Source organism: Gorilla gorilla, chromosome 1 (genome assembly GCF_029281585.2).
Source record: "Gorilla gorilla gorilla isolate KB3781 chromosome 1, NHGRI_mGorGor1-v2.1_pri, whole genome shotgun sequence".
NCBI lineage: Eukaryota > Metazoa > Chordata > Mammalia > Primates > Hominidae > Gorilla > Gorilla gorilla.
The window spans coordinates 40,201,774-40,221,205 of record NC_073224.2 but is presented as its reverse complement, the minus strand read 5'-3'; the positions used below and the strand labels follow the sequence as shown (position 1 = coordinate 40,221,205).

Sequence of the window (19,432 nt, the reverse complement as noted above, 5' to 3'; positions counted from 1 at the left end):
CAGTGAGCCAAGATTGCACCACTGCACTCCAGCCTGGGCAACAGTGAAGTCCTGTCTCCCACCCCCTCACTCTCCCACAGCCACCCAAAAAAAAAAAAAGGCTGGGCATGGTGGCTCACGCTTGTAATCCCAACACTTTGGGAGGCTGAGGCAAGAGGATCACTTGAGTCCAGGAGTTTGAGACCAGCTTAAGCAACATAGTGAGACTCTGTCTCTGTTTTAAAGAAAAAAAAAAAGTATATGTGCCACAGTTTTATTCTGTTATTTTTTTTTTTAACTTCATTTTTTTCTGGCCATATAGGAGAGGTCCAAAAATATATCAGTTTAATTGACAGAAACTTTTTGGAGGACAGTTTAGTATAATACATTCCAAAAGCCATGAAAATGTCACATTACTCTAGACCAGTAATTTTAACTTTGGAAAAATTTTATTATTTTTTTTTTAGACAAAGTGTGTGTTGCCTAGGCTGGAGTGCAGAGGCGCCATCTTAGCTCACTGCAACCTCCGCCTCCTGAGTTCAAGTGATTCTTCTGCCTCACCCTCCCAAGTAGTTGGGATACAGGCAAGCACCACCACACCTGGCTAATTTTTGTATTTTTTTGTAGAGATGGGGTTTCACCATGTTGGTCAGGCTGGTCTCAAACTCCTGACCTCAGGTTATCTGCCCACCTCGGCCTCCCAAAGTGCTGGGATTACAGGCGTGAGCCACCGTGCCCGGCCAACTTTGGAAAATTTGTCCTACAGTGATAACTTTGTTAAAAAGAATTATGTGACCTCTGCCTCTGGCCATGATAGAGGGATTAAATTGGTACCAAATTAGCACTCCCACTGTAAGGAACTGTAAAACTGGATACAATAGTTGAAGCTACTATTTTCCAGCAGTGGACAACAGGCAGCATAATACTATTATCCCTGACATAAATGAACTCATGAGGTATTCCTCATGATTGCGCAAAGACTGGGGCAGTTCCTGACTCTGATGCAGAAAGCTAGAGTGAAAGCAGAGCTGGACTACCTGCAACAGCTGGAATATGCAGGGCTTGGCATTGGAGAGGAGGGAATTGTGCAGAGAGAGGGCATAAAGTGCCTCATGAAGGTTGGGCTGTGCATTGTACCACAAGACCATATGAGGCTTGACAATAGCAGATGATAGCATTTGAAAACAGACCAGAATACTAATGATCAAGCAGATCTCCCAGGCGGGAAACAGTGCTAGGGGAAATTGAATTTTCATCCCTGGAGAGCCAGCTAACACCTTTGTATCACCTAAGACCTACTCTCTAACAACCTAAGTCCAAGCCCTGATTAGATCCATAGAGTTTGGAAGTCTTCCTTCCAAGTAGAGGGACTTATTGACAAATCTTAGATTTTTGTATGAACCTACAATCACAGAGTGTATCTGTAAGCCAACTCGTGGTCAAGGAGATCAGTCAGTAATTTTTTGATGTGCTTACATAAGAATTGTTTTTCTTCATAAGAAGATAACAGAATCAATACTGTCTATAACATCTTATTCACAATGACAAGGATTCAAAAAGAAATCACTGAACCAAACAAAAATGGGGATGTGGATAGTGATACAGAGTCAGATAAAAGCAGTCAGTAGAGGCCTGGCTGGCACACATGTTGGACTTAGCAGACAGAGAATTAAAGAAGTGATCATAGGTCAGTCACAGTGGCTCACGCCTGTAATCCCAGCACTTTGGGAGGCCAAGGAGGGTGGATCACCTGAGGTCAGGAGTTTGAGACCGCCTGGCCAACACAGTGAAAGCTTGTCTATACTAAAAATACAAAATTAGCCAGGCATGGTGGCACATGCCTGTAATCCCAGCTACTCACTCAGGAGGCTGAGGCAGGAGAATCGCTTGAACCCAGGAGGTGGAGGTTGCAGTGAGCCAAGATGGTGCCATTGCACTCTAGCCTGGGCAACACAATGAGACTCTGTCTCAAAAAAAAAAAAAAAAGTTATAAAAATATTTAAGAAAACAAAGGAAAATGTAGTCTTAAAGATTACACAAATAAGGAATTTCAGCAAAAAAATGAATCAAATGGACATTTTACGATTAGAAAGTACAGTAACTGAAATTTAAAATTCACTGGATGAGGTTAAAAGTGGACTAGAGATAGGAGAAGAAAGAGCCAGTGAACTTGAAGACAGATGAGTAGAGATGAGCCAATGTGAAGAACAGAGAAAAATATTGAGACCAAATAAATAGAGGCTTAGGGATCCATATAGAAGAAGAGAGTGAGATGTGGGGAAAAAAAAAATGTGTAAGTAATGGCTCAACCTTCCCAAATGTGATGAAAAACTCAGATCTAAGAATTTTACCGCATCTCAAACCTATAAAGAGAACCACATCTGGCTATGTCAGATGTGGTTAAAGTGCTGAAAACTAAAGATTAAAACATTTAAAAGCAGCCAGAAGGAAAGACATATTACATACAGAGGAGAAATGGTAAGGACTACTGACCTGTCATGAGAAATCATGGAGTGATGTCTTTAAAGTGCTGAAGGAAAAAAATGTGTAAACTGAGGTTTCTGTATTAAGAAAAATATCCCTCAAAAATGAGAGTGAATTAGACATTTTCAGATAAATGGAAGATGAGAAAAATTAATCTCTAGCAGGCCTGAATGCTAAAGAATGTCCTCCATGTCAAAGGAAATGATACTGTTTGGACATTTGGATTTATAGCATAAAAATATCATATGCAATAAATAAGTGGGTAAATAAAATGTCTATACTGTCTTTCTTATTTAATTTACATAAAAGGTACCTAACTGTTAAAAGCAAAAATAATGTAATGTGTAACTATTTGTAATGTGGGTTTATGACATGTAGAAGTAAAGGATATGACAATAGTCACATAAACAATGGAAGATATGTATATGGAATTATACTGCTCTAGGATAACTGTATATAGGAAATATAAAGTGAGAAGTGGGTAGTGCCAGGTATGACATTGGAAGAGGGAAATAGCATGGTGGTGTTGCTGAGTTGAGAAAACAGAGATTGAAATCAGGGAGGCTTTAGCATCTGGAATTTGGGGCCACCATTCCAGAGAGGATAGAGCTGCAGGGAAAAAATAACTTCACGGAGAGAGCTAGTGATTCTCCAGTCCTGCATATTACAAGCCCGATGGACTCAAAGTTGGAGATAGAGTCCCTATAGTCTGATGTTTGCCTCTCTAAATTCCTTTTGAATGCATTCGAAATGCAAATTCCAGAATGCATGAGTAATATTTCTGTCTCTGAGTTTCCTCCAATTATATTTGTTCTTGAAAGTCTGGTGTGTCCTCCCAGTCATTCATTCTGATTTTTCTGGACAATAGGATAATATTTTATGTTTTGTTTCTAGCATACTTATTGATGAACTCAAAATGGTTTTCTTGGACATAATATCATGTTGGACTTCCATTTTCAAAACCATAGGCTTTGAGACTTTGGGAGGCCAAGGCAGGAGGATTGCTTGAGCCCAGGAGTTTGAGACCAGCCTGAGCAACATAGCAAGACCTCATCTCTACAAAAAAATATAAAAAATTAGTTAGGTATGGTGGCATGCACCTATAGTCCCAGTTACTCAGGAGGATGAGATGGGAGGATCGCTTGAGCTTGGGACCTGGTCAAGGCTGCAGTGACCGTGATGGTGCCATTGCATTCCAGCCTGGGTGGCAGCAAGATCCTGACTCCAAAAAAAATAAATAAATAAAAAATAAAAATGAATAAAAATAAAAAAAACTATAATGAAGAAACTATTTTATTTCAGATTTTTAAATTAATTTTTAGATTTTATTGTCTTATTTTTTGAGGCAGGGTCTTGCTCTATCAGCCACGCAAGTTCAGTGGTGCTTTGAGCATTTCATTTACTTACATATTTCCCATAACCATATTTGTGCTGCTGTCTTTTGATTATTTATTTTTAGATACTAACTCATACTATCCTACCATGGTAGATGAGGATTCAGGTCTTTTGCTCTGCTCTTGCCCATCCAGTACACATCCTCTCTATCCTCCCAATGTAATTATCACACAATCCCTCGTTAAATCCTGTTCGGTATTTTATTATGATGATACAAATACTCATCGTCGTGTCATAGTTTTTTTTAATTGCATTTATTTTCTTCAGAACCTTTTTATTCTTCCTGGTGTAAGTGACCACTTTGCTCTGCTTAATTTCCCGTGTAATTGTCACCAATTTATCCTCAAACTCTCCACCACGTTGAATTACTTAATAAAAGGAATTTAGCAGTTCCTTTTTTCCCCATGGAGATATTCATACTGGAGTCTTGCATTCTCCTAATCTGGACTGTTTGTTCTAGAGACCTACTGCATAGGTACTATCCTAGGACTACCTTTCATCGTTTTCATGAAATTTATGTTGTTCTCTAGTATCGGACTCTGTTTCCTGGATCCTATGTCGTGATAGCTGCCTGAGGAAGGTTCCATTGGAAGTAAATATTTCATAATCTTCCATGTCTGAAAAATGCCTTCATATTGTATTGATAGTTTGTCTGGACATAGTATTCTAGATTTGAAACTATTTTCCTCTTAGAATTTAGAAGGCATTATGTTGTCTTTTAACTTACAGTGTTGCTGTTAAGACATCTGACGACATTCTGAGTCTCAGTCCTTTTATTACAGCCTTTCTCTCTATCTCTGGAAGCTTTTAGAATGTTTTATTTATTCCCAATGTCCTGAAATGTTATGATTGTTGACTTTGTGTGGGTCATTATTTATTATCTGGACAGCTGCCTCAAATCTATGAGCTTTTCCCAAGTTTGTGACTTTCAAATTAAGTTTCAACTTACTTTTTCTGTTATATCTTGGTCAAAACCATACCAGCTGAATCAATTTACCTTAAGAAGTCAATTTCTGATGGTGAAGTGTTTGCTGTAATTCTTTTTTCTTGCTCTAAAATTATCTTGGCTATTCTTGGCCCTTCATTTTTCTATGTGATTGTTAGAATTAGCATATTGGTTTATATCCATACATGTACACACATGTGAACAATCCTTCATAAACACTGGCTTATGTATTTAAGACCTGCTTTGAAATTAGCTTAATTTTGGGAACATTTATGTCTATAACATGGAATCTTCTCATCTATGAATGTTGTGTTTCTTTTTATTGTTTTAGGTTTTCTTTTATGTCTGTTAATACAGTTCCATGATGTTTACTATTAATCCATTACCTAGATGAGTTAGATTTGCTCCTAAACGACTTGTGGATTTTTTTATGTTACCTGTATTATAAATGATACTTGTTTAAATTTGCAGTTTAATAGCGTGTTGCTCTTCTTTAGGATTAGAATTGATTTTGTATATTCATCCTGAATCTAGCAATCTTGCTAATTTTTTATCAGTTTAAAATAGTTTATAGATTCTTCTAGATTTTTCATATAATAAATCATGTAATCCATAAATTATGACAAACTTTGGGTTTGTTTCTTCACAATCTTTATATGTGCTATTTTTTTTCTCTTACCATGGAGTCTAATGACCTTCAGTACAATGTTAAATAGGTGCAGTGATGTTGTTTCTGTAGCTTCAAATTAATTTAATGTTTGCAGTTAGCATTTGGTATATATATCTTATCAAATTAAGAAATTCCTTCTCATATCTGATTACCAGAGTTTTTTTGTTATGATTCTGGTTGTAACTAAATTACTTTTCTGCATCCATCAAGATGATGTTAGGTTGTTTTTCCTTTAATCAGTTAATCTGATAAATGACAGCTTTTCCATTGTTAAATCATTCATTCTTTGAGTAAATACGACTTTATCAAGATGTTATATTGCAGTATTTTAAAACATTCCTAGTTGACTCTACTACTATTTTATATAGTATTGTTACCTGGCATTCATACATGACATTAGTCATATCTCAGACTGGAGTATAATTTTTTTTCCTTAAATTGTTCTTGTCTGATTTTTAGGTTTAGGTCATTTTAGCCTTGTAAAATAAACAGAGGACCCATATTTTCCCCTTACCCATTTTGGCTCTAGAACAGTTTATAGTACAGTTATCTGTTAACTTATGTCATTGGTAGAATTTACTTTTAAATCACCTTAGCCTGGGTGAAGTTTTGTTTTCTTCTATTTTATTTTGTTTTGCAGATAGATTTTGTACTATTGATTCAAATTTTTAATGATTATAGGTCTGTTGGATTTTCTCTTTCTTCCTGAGTTTTAATATGTTATAGTCTTTTCAATGAAAATTGTCCATTTTCTCTGAGTTTTCAATTGTATTGCCATAAAGTAGTTCAGACCACCTTCTTCCTAGTTTCAACATCTCTGTTACAGTGTCGTTTTGCCCCCCTTTTCCTAGTATTGTTTATTTGTGCTTCTCTTTTCCTTCATAAGTTTTGATACAGAGCATTCTACTGTTCAATTCTAAATATTTTCCAACTTAAGTTAGAATTCTTCTATGGGCCACTATTTAGTGATATGCCTTTTTAATATTCATAGTATTATATTTATTTGTTTACTTAGTTATTCCTGGTTTCAGTTTACTGTAGATTGGGTCTATTTGGTATCAGATTTTTTTGGCATTTTTTGAAATTTGCTTTGTGATTTTGTAACAGGCCAGTTTTTATATGTTCTATGTTTATTTGAAAAGAATACTTTTTTTTTCTAACTTTTGGGTACAGATGTATATGCCCATAAGATTAAAATTATTAATTTTGTCATTCAGTTTTTTTGTGTTCTTAACCATTTTATTTCTCTGATCTATTTATTTGTTTTTTAAAAATCCTTATGATGGTAAATTTGTTAACTTTTCTTTGTGATCATCAATGTTTTGCACAGCTCTTTTGTAGCTTTGCTGTTAGGTATATATTATTCAGAATCGACATTTCTTCCAGGGTATTTTCTTTTATATTATATTAATGAATTTTTAAAAAATCTTACAATGATTTTGGCATGAGGATATATTTGATATTACTGTAGCTACCTTAAGTTTCTTTTCTTTATCATACGCCTGATATATCCCTTTCCATCCATTTACTTTTAACTTTCCTGCGTCCTTATGTTTTAAGTGCATCCCTTTTAAACAGATTATTGCTGATGTTTTTCCCATTTGTTCATTTTGGTTTTGTGTGTTGTCCTGTGTAACAGGTTTGTTTAACAGGTGAATTTAATCCATGTATAAATTTTGTGATTATTAATATACTTATTTCTAGTATCTTATGTGCAGTTTATTATTGGTTTTGCTTGTTTCTTTGCATGTATGCTTGAGTTTGTTTTCTTCTTTCTTGCCTTCTGTTGACTTGATCAAGTTTAGCTTTTAAATTTTGCTTTGTTTGGAAGTTACATATTCGAAGTATTTTAGTGTTTATCTTTACATTTTTAAACATTTGTAGTTTACCTGCTGTCTAGAGTTAATCAGTTTTTCTGCCACATTCCCAATCAAAACAAGAAACTTAGATTACTTCACACTGTAATTAACTCAACGTGTAACACTCACAACAAAAATTAACTCAAAATGGGTCAAAGACCTAAATACAAAAACTAAAACTGTGAAACTCTTAGAAAAAAAATAGAAGGGATAACTTTATGACATTGGATTTGTCAGTGATTTCTTGGGGATGACACAAAATTACAGGCAACGAAAGAAAAAAATAGATAAATTGGGCAATATCTCCATTAAAACTTCTGTACATCAAAGGGCACGATCAGAGTGAAAAGGCAGCATATGGAATGAGAGAAAATATTTGCAAATCATATGTCTAATAACAGGTTAGTCTCTAAAATATGTAAAAACTCCTACAAGTCAGTAACAAAGAACAAAGGACCCTGTTAAAAAATGGACAAGGTATTTATTTATTTTTATTTTATTTTATTTTAGAGACAGAGTCTTGCTCTGTCGCCTAGGCTGGTGTCAGTGGCGTGATCTCGGCTCACTTATTCTGCCTCAGCCACCCGAATAGTTGGGATTTCAGACGTGCATCACCACACCCAGCTAATTTTTTTTTTTTTTTTTTTTTTTGTAGAGACTGGGTTATGCCCTGTTGGCCAGGTTGGTCTCAAACTCCTGACCTCAAGTGATTGACCCACCTCAGCCTCCCAAAGTGCTGGGACAAGGAACTTAAATAGACATTTCTCCAAAGAAGATATTTAAATGGCCAATTAGCACATGAAAAGGTGCTCAACATCACTAATAATTAGAGAAACACAAAACCACTGGGATACACCATCTCACACTCAGCAGGATTGCTACTATCAAAAACCAGAAAATAACAAGTGTTGTCAAGGATGTGAACAAATTAGGATCCTTGGGCACTGTTGGTGGGAATGTAAAATATGGAAAATGGTATGGGTAGCTCTTCAAAAAATTGAAAATAGAATTACCACGTGATCCAGAGTTCCTCCTCTGGGTATATACCCAAAAGAAGTGAAAGCAAGGAGTTGAACATACATTTGTACACTCATTTTTAGAGCAGCATTGTTCACATTAGCCACAGGGTGGCAGATGAATGGATAAACAAAATGTGCTGTATACATACAATGGAATATCAATCAATTTTAAAAAGAAAGGAAATTCTGACACGTGCTACAACATGGATGAAACCTTAGGACATTATGTTAATGAAATAAGCCAGTTACAAAAGTACAAATATTTTATGATTCCACTTATGTGAGATAACTATAGTAATCAAGTTCAAAGAAACAAAGTACAATGGTGGCTTCCAGGGTCTAGGGGAAGGGGGAATGGGGGAATTACTGATGGGTACAAAGTTAAAATTTTCCAAGATGAAAAAATTTTAGAGAAGGATAGTGGGGACTGGTTGCACAACAGTGTGAAGGTACTTATGCCATTGAACTGCACACTTCTAAAAATCATTAAGATAGTAAATTTTATGTCTATTTTTACCACCATTAAAAATAATAATTAAAAATTTAAAAAGCCTAAGAAATTTAGAATACTTGAATCCTGTTTACACCCTCAGTAATATGTTTTTGTTTTTCCAGTGTTTAATTTCCAACTTCTTTTTTTTTTCTTTTTTTTTTTCAGGGAGGTAAAGTGGGTGGTTTTTAAAAATTTTTATTTTTCTATTTGTAAACTGACAAATTATAGTTGAATACATTTATGGGGTAAACTTATTTTTCAGCCCTAAGGTAGTTACTCCTGCCTCTTTTTCTAGTCCTTGTCCTCCTTCTTCTTCATTATGTTATCCAATTAACCACCATTTAAATGTATTAGTAAAGTTTACTAATATCTTTGTTCATAATTGCTTCTAGTATCACATTCTTCCATCTTGGTTAAATTTCTTGTTTTCCGAAGTATACCCTTTAGTGCTTGTTTAGCCAAAAGGAAATGTTAGCAATAGTTTACTCAGTCTTGTGTGAAAATGTATCATTTCTGTATCATAATTTAGGTAGGTAGGTAATACTATATTGACAATTATTTTGTCTTATCACTTTGAAGGTACAACTTCATTTTCTTCTGACTGCAATTCTTAGTTATTAATAATTCAGCTGTTGGTCTAATTGTCATTTCTTAGTAGATAATCTCTATTCTTTAATGTTTTTAAAATCTCTTTGGCTTTGGTATTCTGTAGTTTAATTCCAATGTGTATAGACATGAGTCTGCTTTTATTTATCTTCTAAGTACTTTTTGTTTTTTTTTTTTTTTGAGACAGGGTTTCACTCTTGTCGCCCAGGCTGGAGTGCAGTGATGCCATCTCTGCTCACTGCAACCTCGACTTCCCAGGCTCAAGCAATCCTCCCACCTCAGCCTCCCGAGTTGCTGGTAGTACAGACATGTGCCACCATGTCCAGCTAATTTTTGTATTTTTTGTAGAGATGTGGTTTCACGATGTTGCCCAGGCTGGTCTCCAACTTCTGAGCTCAAGTGATCCACCTGCCTTGGCTTCCCAAAGTGGTGGGATTACTGGTGTGAGCCACTGCGCTCAACCTCTTCTAAGTACTTTATGCCCTTCCTGCATCCAGGAATTCGAGTCTTATATCATTCTTGAAAAAATTTAAGCTTTGTCTCTTTGGATATTGCTTTCCACTATTCTCTCTTTTATCTCATTCTCTTATACTATGTTGAACTTGTCCATTCTAGGGTCTGTATGTCTTAGCCTTTCTTCCAAATTTTCCATTTTTTAAGTCTTCATATTAGATGCTAGTTAATTTCTTCAGCTCTTCTTCAGGTTTATTATTCTCGTCAACTGTATCTAATCCACTGTTTACCTATTTATTACGTTTATTTTATTTCAGTGACTATTTTCATTTCTAGGACTTCTGTTTGATTTTTAAAAACTTTTGTGTTTGTTGATTTTTTTAGGTCTTTAATAATTTTAAACATGCTTATTTCATAGAGTGGATCTGATTGTTGTTAGGGATCTAATTGTTCTGTTTGTTGGGATTTCTGAGTTACTCATAATAGACAGTTTACTCATTTGGTTTATATTATTGGATTGTGAGTTCATATTCAGCAAGATTTTATGTTTAAGAATTATATCTGCCAAATTTGAGCATGTGTCCTCCAGAGTAGATTTGAATTTGTTTTGCTTCCTAGAGGCAACTAACCTTGGGTCAGTGTTAATGCCAGTTTCTTGGCTTGGGAACTTTTGGACCACAGAAGCGGTGTGCATTTGAATCTCAAATGTTGAGACTATGTGATGTAATGTTACGAATTTCTACAGGAACAATATTTTTCATTCATCACACACAAGTCAAGATAGATGAAATGTCTTGTCCTTCTCTGCTTTGTGGCAGATTTTTATAATGTACCGTTTTTCTTACGGTATACGTTTTAAGGCAAAAGGTATGTATATAGGGCAGCCTTTGTCTTCAAACTCGCCACCTCATGTAAGCTAAGGATAAGGTCTTTTCTTTTGTTCTTACCTCATATAAGCATAAGGTATTCGCTTTTGTGTATGTTAAAATTTGAGTACCTAGGAAATGAAAACCAACAGTTCCCCAACCCTACTCATCTCTAATGCTTGTTATCCTGATTCTCAAGCATTTCTTGATTACTGACCTCTAAGAATCTCTCTTTGTAAAAAAGTTCTTTTATATGTTTATACAAATAATTGTTATATTTTATCTAGCTTTTTTTTTTTTTTTTTTTTTTTTTGCTTTTGAGACCGAGTCTTGCTCTGTTGCCCAGGCTGGAGTGCAGTGGTGCAATCTTGGCTTACTGCAAGCTCCGCCTCCCGGGTTCACGCCATTCTCCTGCCTCAGCCTCCCGAGTAGCTGGGACTGCAGGCACCCACCACCACGCCTGGCTAATTTTTTTGTGTTTTTAGTAGAGATGGGGTTTCACTGTGTTAGACAGGGTGTCTATCTAGCATTTTAAGAGTTTGTAATGGAAGGGTTTTCAAGTTATTTAATCTCAGTATTGCTAAAATGTAAGTTGATCCTAATTATTAAGAATTGGAAATGTAGTCTAGGAAATCCAAAATATTAACTGGTATTCTACTTTAGGAATGTTCATGTTTTGGAAAAGTTCTTCTAAAACATGTAAAGGGCCAATATTCTTTTACTTCAAAGTACCTTACAACATACATACCCAGGATTTTTCTAGTTACCTGTTTTATTTTTTCTTCCACTTTTTTACAGAGATAGGGTCTTGCTGTGTTGCCCAGGCTTGTCTCAAACTCCTGGGCCCAAGTGATTCTCCCACATTGGCTTCCCAAAGTGCTGGGATTACAGATGTCAGCTCCCATGCCTGGTTTTAATTACCTGTTTTCTAATTAAACCTAACCTGCTATAACAAGTACTCAACTTTTTTTCTCTATTGGAACTTTAGTTTTTGAAGGATATACCTCTTTTATAGTTTTTTAAATTAGTAAGTAGTTTGTTGTACATTATTGACATGTATTTTCTTAGGTTTCTATTAAGGAGTTTGAACATAATCTCCAGACTTCTCATAGTGTTGGCCTAAATATCAGGAGCTTTTTCCCCCCATCTCATTGTACAATTTTCACGGTTTCATTTTTTTTTTTTTCACACGTATAGGTTTAACAGGTAATTATCAATAATGAGTGTTCTAAACCAAATGTTCAGTTTGTTGTTAATGGGTATGATGGTTTAAATTAAATTGTTCCTCTCAATGTCATCAGTTAAGTAACACTATAATAAAAGTTCTATAGTGTTATGAAATCCTGAAAACTATTAATGTGGGGATAATATACAATTTAACATATATACACGGATTATTATTATTTTTCAGATAATGACAAAGATGTGTTTATGAGATAATAATGTCTATTGTGTATCTTAAGTAACTATTTAAAATATTTTATTTCTAATATAGGAGATTAATAAAAATGTAAATTTCTTCAGGTTCAGTCCTCAGTGGCTGTAGGAACTCCAGATTATATCTCTCCTGAAATCCTTCAAGCCATGGAAGATGGAAAAGGGAGATATGGACCTGAATGTGACTGGTGGTCTTTGGGGGTCTGTATGTATGAAATGCTTTATGGAGAAACACCATTTTATGCAGAATCTCTGGTGGAGACATACGGAAAAATCATGAATCACAAAGTTAGTATATTTTACTTTTGTTCAAATTAATGTGGTAAATAACACATATAATAAAACCATTTTTAAAGAGAAAATATTTTTCTAAAAGCAGTGAACAATCATATTTCTATCCTAGTATGGGACAGGACAACATAAATAGTCAAAATCCATAAATTATTCATAAGTTATTAGTTCTAATTTTCTTGTATTTTATTAGAGATGCCGCTAAGTAGGAAATTAAGTGATCTCCCCAGTAGAATAACAAAGGTCATAAGTAGAGAATTTAGATCATTGCTTACTACAATATATGTATAATCATGACTAGAATATGTGTAAAAAAATTTTCAACTTTAGTAGTAATAAGTGCAATACAAATTTAAAATAAGGATGAGATACTTTTTTTCTTGTCAAATTAGCAAAGATCAAAAGAAAAATAGTACTCTGTACCATAAATAATGCAGTGAGATGGGCATTCTAAGACATTAATAGGAATATAAATTGGTGTAACCTTTCTGTTCAGGAAGTTTATAGGTGTGCACCTAGAGCCTTAAAAAATGGTTAGAGGTTTTGATTGAGCAACTTCAGTCTAGGAATCTACCCTATAACATTCTCAGTAGAACAAAGATATATGTACAAGGATACCTATTCTAACATTATTTATGATCACAGAACACTAGAAGCAACACAGACACACAACAAGAACAAATTAATGAAACGTTAATATATTTAGTACTAAGTGAAGTAGACTGTTCATAATAATAAGAAGAAAGGTTTTATTAGCAGCCTTAGAAGATTGTGAGCAGTTGCAAATACTTAGAATATGAATATCCGATATAAGGGAATGATAATCTATTCTTTTTAATTTGTTCCAGTGAAGCAATTATGATTAGTTGCTTTACATTTATAAAAATCAGTTTTATAGGGTTTATATTCTTCTTCCTGTTTGCAAAGATAATGTTTCATATAGTTATAAAGAGTTGAAAGACTGGAAATAGCAGCAGGGTTGTAAATAGCATGTACATCATTTGAATTAGAAAAAAATATTGTAGTATAACATGATATTTAACAGCGCAGATTACAGCTTCAGTTCAAATTCTGGTTCTGCCACTTCCTAGATGTGTAATGTTGAGAAAGTTACTTGAATTCTCTGTGTCTTTATTTCGTCTATAATATTAGCATAGTAGGAGTACCCACCTAAAATTACTGTTTTGAGGGTTAAATGAGTAACGTACTTTAAATAGTGTCAGATACATATTATGTCCTTTAAAAATATTTATTATTAGTTAATCATTAGTATGTAACTTATATGACCATTATCAATCATCTATCTCGATTTAAATAGAGTCAAATTCCACTACTTTGAAGTAATTTCTCTTCATTCTGATAGCAGTTTAAGATATCTAAGGTACAATGTATTCTTCTTTCTGTAGCGCATGCGTGATTGAGTCATATATGAAATTAAAAGTCCTAGGAAAATGATCTTCTGTCATTCATCCCTGTATTCCTTTAGTATTAGTACTTTGCACCAACATGCAGTTATTAGATATATTTAAAATAAAATGTATTTTTAAGAAAATAAATAAGTCAACCAACCTACTTAGTATGTTAAACACTGATTTATATTTTGTTTCTGTTTTTCTCTGTTTAGGAGAGGTTTCAGTTTCCAGCCCAAGTGACTGATGTGTCTGAAAATGCTAAGGATCTTATTCGAAGGCTCATTTGTAGCAGAGAACATCGACTTGGTCAAAATGGAATAGAAGACTTTAAGAAACACCCATTTTTCAGTGGAATTGATTGGGATAATATTCGGAACTGTGAAGCACCTTATATTCCAGAAGTTAGTAGCCCAACAGATACATCGAATTTTGATGTAGATGATGATTGTTTAAAAAATTCTGTAAGTATGACACTGTGAAGAAGTTCTATCCCTCTGTTTCTTTCTACTATGGTTATATAGTAATTTTTTGGTTTATAAGTATTTTGCTAGGATGGTTTTACAATGATCAGTTATTAGTCAGTGATCATGGCTTCCGGTGCTTATTCTGTCACAAATCAAATTAAGAAGAAAGTTAACTGAGGTGAACATAGTTATTTGTGACTAAGAACAAAATTAAAATTCAAAGTTTTACCTCTTAGATAAGTTATGCCATTAAGCTTCGTAAGAGAACAAATTAGATACTTAAAAAAGCAGATTTTATGATTGTAAAGTGCAGAGGTTGGCAAATTTCTCCCTAAAACCGTAAAACTGGACAAAATTATCAAAATCAACCATGTCAGGGCCTGATACAACAATTGAAGAGAAATAAATTGAGAAGCATTTATTTGTGAAAAACTGCTGAACTTTAGTTAAAGTCACATATACCACACACGTCCATCCCCACTACTGACTTGGTCTGGGACAGTAGTACTAGTAGCATGGAACTGGATAGAAAAATCAGCAGCTTTGCTGATACAGAGGGTAGATTCCAGGACTAAATACCCAAGCCCAGTGTGTTGCTGCTAACAGTAGCAAACTTGGTAGGAAATCAATAGGGAAAATAGTCCACAGACGTGGTATAGCTCTGAGGTATAGCCCTGCCTGAGGTGAATACAGACCTCAAGCCAATTATTCGGCCAGTCCAATAGCCAAATAATTCAACCATTCTTAACTTGTGAGCCATGCCAAAACAGGCCAACATAGTATATCGACCTCTGCTATAACCCTTTAGGTTATATGAGATTAAAATTTAGGAAAAGAAGAACTTAAAATTTTTGAGTTTTTTGCCTTTTTAGCCTTCCTCTTTTTTTTTTTTTTGAGACAGAGTCTCGCTCTGTCTCCCAGGCTGGAGTGCTGTGGCACAATCTCGGCTCATTGCAAGCTCCGCCTTCCGGGTTCACGCCGTTCTCCTGCCTCAGCCTCCTGAGTAGCTGGTAACTGTAGGCGTGCGCCACCACACTTGGCTAACTTTTATGTTTTTAGTAGAGACGGGGTTTCACCATGTTAGCCAGAATGGTCTTGATCTCCTGACCTTATGATCCGCCCTCCTCGGCCTCCCAAAGTGCTGGGATTATAGGCATGAGCCACTGCTCCCGGCCCCTTTTTAGCCTTCTTAATTTGAGCTTTTATTTTTATTCAGTTATTTTATTTACTATGGCTTTAATCCTGTACTAAAAATTTTTATGTTAGTGTTATATGACTTAACAAAATCTTTATTTTTAATTTTTATGGGTACATAATAGGTACACGTTATATAACTTTTCACTGAAACAGTGAATACTATTTCAGTACAATAAGCTGTGATCACTGTTTGATAACTGATAATTGTAAAACCATCCTAGTACTATATTCAAGGCAGATAAAAATTTCTCATACTTTCCTGTCTAAACTTCACAAAGAATAATTAAACGGACTTCTCTTACCAATTTTTTATAAATAGAATTATATTTACTGTTAACAAATTATGAATCATTCCAAATTAAATACATAGTACAGTTGATCCTAATTATTCATGGTGGTTATGTTCTATATAGTTGCCTTGAACACTATTAGCTAATATTGAACCATTGCTCTGAGGGAAATACAGGGTTAGGTTTCTGTGAGCCTCTGATCAACTGATCAATATATAGTCTTGTTTTATGTGTGCTTCTCTTTAAAGACACTTTATATAACATATGTTGTTGATTCATTAACACTGAACTCACCACTGAACTCACCACCAGCAGCACTGTAACTCGTGCCTGAATGAAGCTTTTCTAGCACATTGTTTTCTCCATAAAGGCACATCACTGTCCTCTGGTGCTAGGAACACTAGACAGCGCTTCAGCACTATGCTTGGGAGCCTTTGCAAGCAGTAAATCACGTACAGAGGGCCCAAAAATGTGAAATGCATGACACCAAAGAGACCCTGTAAAGGACACTTGTTTATAATATGAGAGCTTAAATGAGAAGGCAGAGCCTCTCCTGTTCAACCTCAGCTGGGAATGTGAGCATAGGACATCTCAAATTTTTCTCTGCTCTGCACGTGTCTACAAATGATCATAAAATTACCACAAGTATTGATTTGGGGTTTACAAATAAATATTAGCTTCTACACAAATTTGCAAACACAGAATACATGAATAATAATGACTGTATTCTCAATATCAGACTTTCAATCTTCATTTTACTTTAATTAGAATTTTAGAGTAGCAGTGTTCATGGTCTAAATTTTATATCACTAAACAACTATACCAAACTTACCAGTGTTTTAAAATTGAACAGTCACAATTTTTTTTAAAATATTTCTTTTTGGCATTTTATATTTATAGCCAAGCCTACAGATCATATAGCTATCTATTTCTTACCAGATGTTTTTTCCTCCTTTAGGAAACGATGCCCCCACCAACACATACTGCATTTTCTGGCCACCATCTGCCATTTGTTGGTTTTACATATACTAGTAGCTGGTAAGTTTGAAAAGTTAACATAGTTTGGGCCAAGTGCAGTGGCTCATGCCTGTAATCCCAACACTTTGGGAGGCCAAGGCAGGTGTATCATGAGGTCAGGAGATCGAGACCAGCCTGGCCAATATGGTGAAACCCCATCTCTACTAAAAATACAAAAATTAGGTGGGCGTGGTGGCAGGTGCCTGTAATCCCAGCTACTCGGGAGGCCAAGGCAGGAGAATCACTTGAACCCGGGAGGTGGAGGTTGCAGTGAGCCGAGACCGCGCCATTGCAGTGCAGCCTGGGTGACAGAGCGAGACTCTGTCTTAAAAAAAAAAAAAAAGTTAACATAGTTTGGACAATTTAAAGCAAATTAAATTGAATTGAGGTTCGTAAAAAATGTATGAGAAAACTTTGTGAATTAAAACTTTTTAAAAAATAGAATGAGCCTACTGCTGGAAATAGAAAGTTAAGCATTACAAAATGAATAGAACACATGAAAATCTTAACTCGTTTTGGAGGGGAAAGAATGGAACAGAGAGCTCAGAATCTAATCCTTACCAATGAAGCAGTAATTAGAAGAATTTCATGCTGTTGAATATTCTCTAGATGTCAAGCAGGAGAACTTTCAACCCATTAATTCTACCATCCTTTCACTGACCCTCACTTCACTTATATTCCCTATTTCCCCCTTACCCTGTTTAAATTCCATTGAGAATGATTATAATCACTCTTTGTATGCCATTTCATTTCCTTTGACTGTCTCTCATTCTGTTATACTTGTTTTGCTAACTGAACATTAACTATTACAATTTTATTCTCTACCCGTACTGTTCCAAATGACTAGAAAAAATAGCTGACTATTCTTACTGGTCTACTTTAAATTCATGACTACCAACCTCAAGTCCCCCTTGTCTGACAAATGTACTGTATTACCCTAGTGTATTCACTCTTCCACTCACCTAGTAACTATTTTTTACTTACTTTCTTTTTTTTTTTTTAAGAGATGGGGTCTTGTTCTGGGCAGCAGAAGGGCTGGAATGCAGTGGTGCAGTCCTAGCTCACTATAGCCTCAAACTCCTGGGCACAAATGATCCCCCTGCCTCAGCCTCCTGAGTAGCTGGGACGATAGGCACAAGCCACCATGCCCAGCTAATTTTTAAAACGATTTAGAAATGGAGTCTTGCTGTGCTGTCTAGGCTGGAGTGCAGTGGCACAGTCATAGATCACTACAGCCTCCTACTCCTCAAGCCATCCTCTGGCCTTAACCTCCCCTGTTGCTGGGATTACAGATGTGAGCCACTGCATCTGGCCTATTTCTTTCTACTTGAGTTTGAAACCTCTGTCACCCTTTCAGCTTGCATCTCCTTTCACTGAAAGGATTGAGGCAAACCGCAGACAACTTCCACAAGCTCCAGTTACCATATTTACCGCCTACTTACTGTTGGACCCAAATTCTCTGTTCTTTTCATGGATGAACTGTGCAAGCCTCTAGTAAGGCCAGTATCTTCCATCCCTTCCTGGCTAGTCTAGTGCATGTTTTGCTTTCATGTCATGAATTTTTTTCTTCTTGTGTCATCTGCATCATCAGATCATTTCTATCAGCTTACAAATGTCAGTTCTCCATCTTAATGCAAGATATAAAATCTGGATTCCTCTTCCTTTACCTCTTATCAACCATGTCTCTGCTTTACATTATAGAAAAATTACTTCAACTGTTGACTATATTTTGTTTATGTTTCTCATACTGTTGTTTCTTGAATCCATTCCAGTCAGGTGTGTGCCCCCATCACTTCATGCAAACTACTTTTATCGATGTCACTGTTGACCAACATGTTGCTAAATCTAATGATCACTTGTCAGTCCTAGTATTACTTATTTGCTTAGTCTCATCTTATTTGCCACAGCTCCATACTTTTAAAATACCACCTTCTCCTATCTTCTAGGGCACTTGACTGAGTTTCTCTCACCTTGCTGGTCCTTCCTTCTCAGTCTCCATACCTGATCCCTCCTGATTTCCCTGACTTGTGAATATCAGAGTGTCCTATGGCTCAGTCTTTGGACTTCTCTTTTCCATCTAAACTCTGTAGTCTTCTCCCAAAGATTTGCTGATGACTCCTAAATGTGCATCTCCAACTGAGACCTCTCCTCTCGTCTACTTAAAAATCTGTCTTAACCACCCACTTACTACATAAATAACTTTGTTTTAGTTCTCTGATCCTGTTCAGGTGATCCTCTTAAAAGATAATCAGAACATGTCACTCCCCTGTTCAGAACCAGTCCACCCATCCCCAACTCCAGTGGCTTCATATCTTAACTCCAAATCAAACTTCTTACAAGGCCCTACGTGACTGCCTTACTTTTATCTTTCTGAGTTTATTTTTCCTTGTTTACTCAACTCCATCCACACAGGCCTCCTTTCTGGGCTGTGAACATGCCAGACATACTCTTGTCTTGGGGCTTTAGTACTTCTGTTTCATCTGCTTGGAACATTCTTTCTTTTGATATTCCCTTAACTTGTCCCCTCACCCTTACTTAGCTTTTTCCAAAGTTA

The 19,432-nt window shown here is 35.6% G+C and overlaps 1 protein-coding gene across 20 annotated transcripts in view; it reads left to right on the top strand.

Moving 5' to 3' along the window:
* CDC42BPA (CDC42 binding protein kinase alpha) overlaps nt 1-19,432 on the top strand; it is a 323,893-nt gene that overhangs the window by 155,804 nt on the left and 148,657 nt on the right. For all 20 annotated transcript variants that reach the window (XM_055371555.2, XM_055371684.2, XM_055371673.2 and 17 more), the window contains exons 7-9: nt 12,295-12,495; nt 14,123-14,371; nt 16,820-16,899. In XM_055371555.2, the coding sequence (XP_055227530.1) occupies nt 12,295-12,495; nt 14,123-14,371; nt 16,820-16,899 (530 nt within the window). The remainder of the gene's footprint in view (nt 1-12,294; nt 12,496-14,122; nt 14,372-16,819; nt 16,900-19,432) is intronic.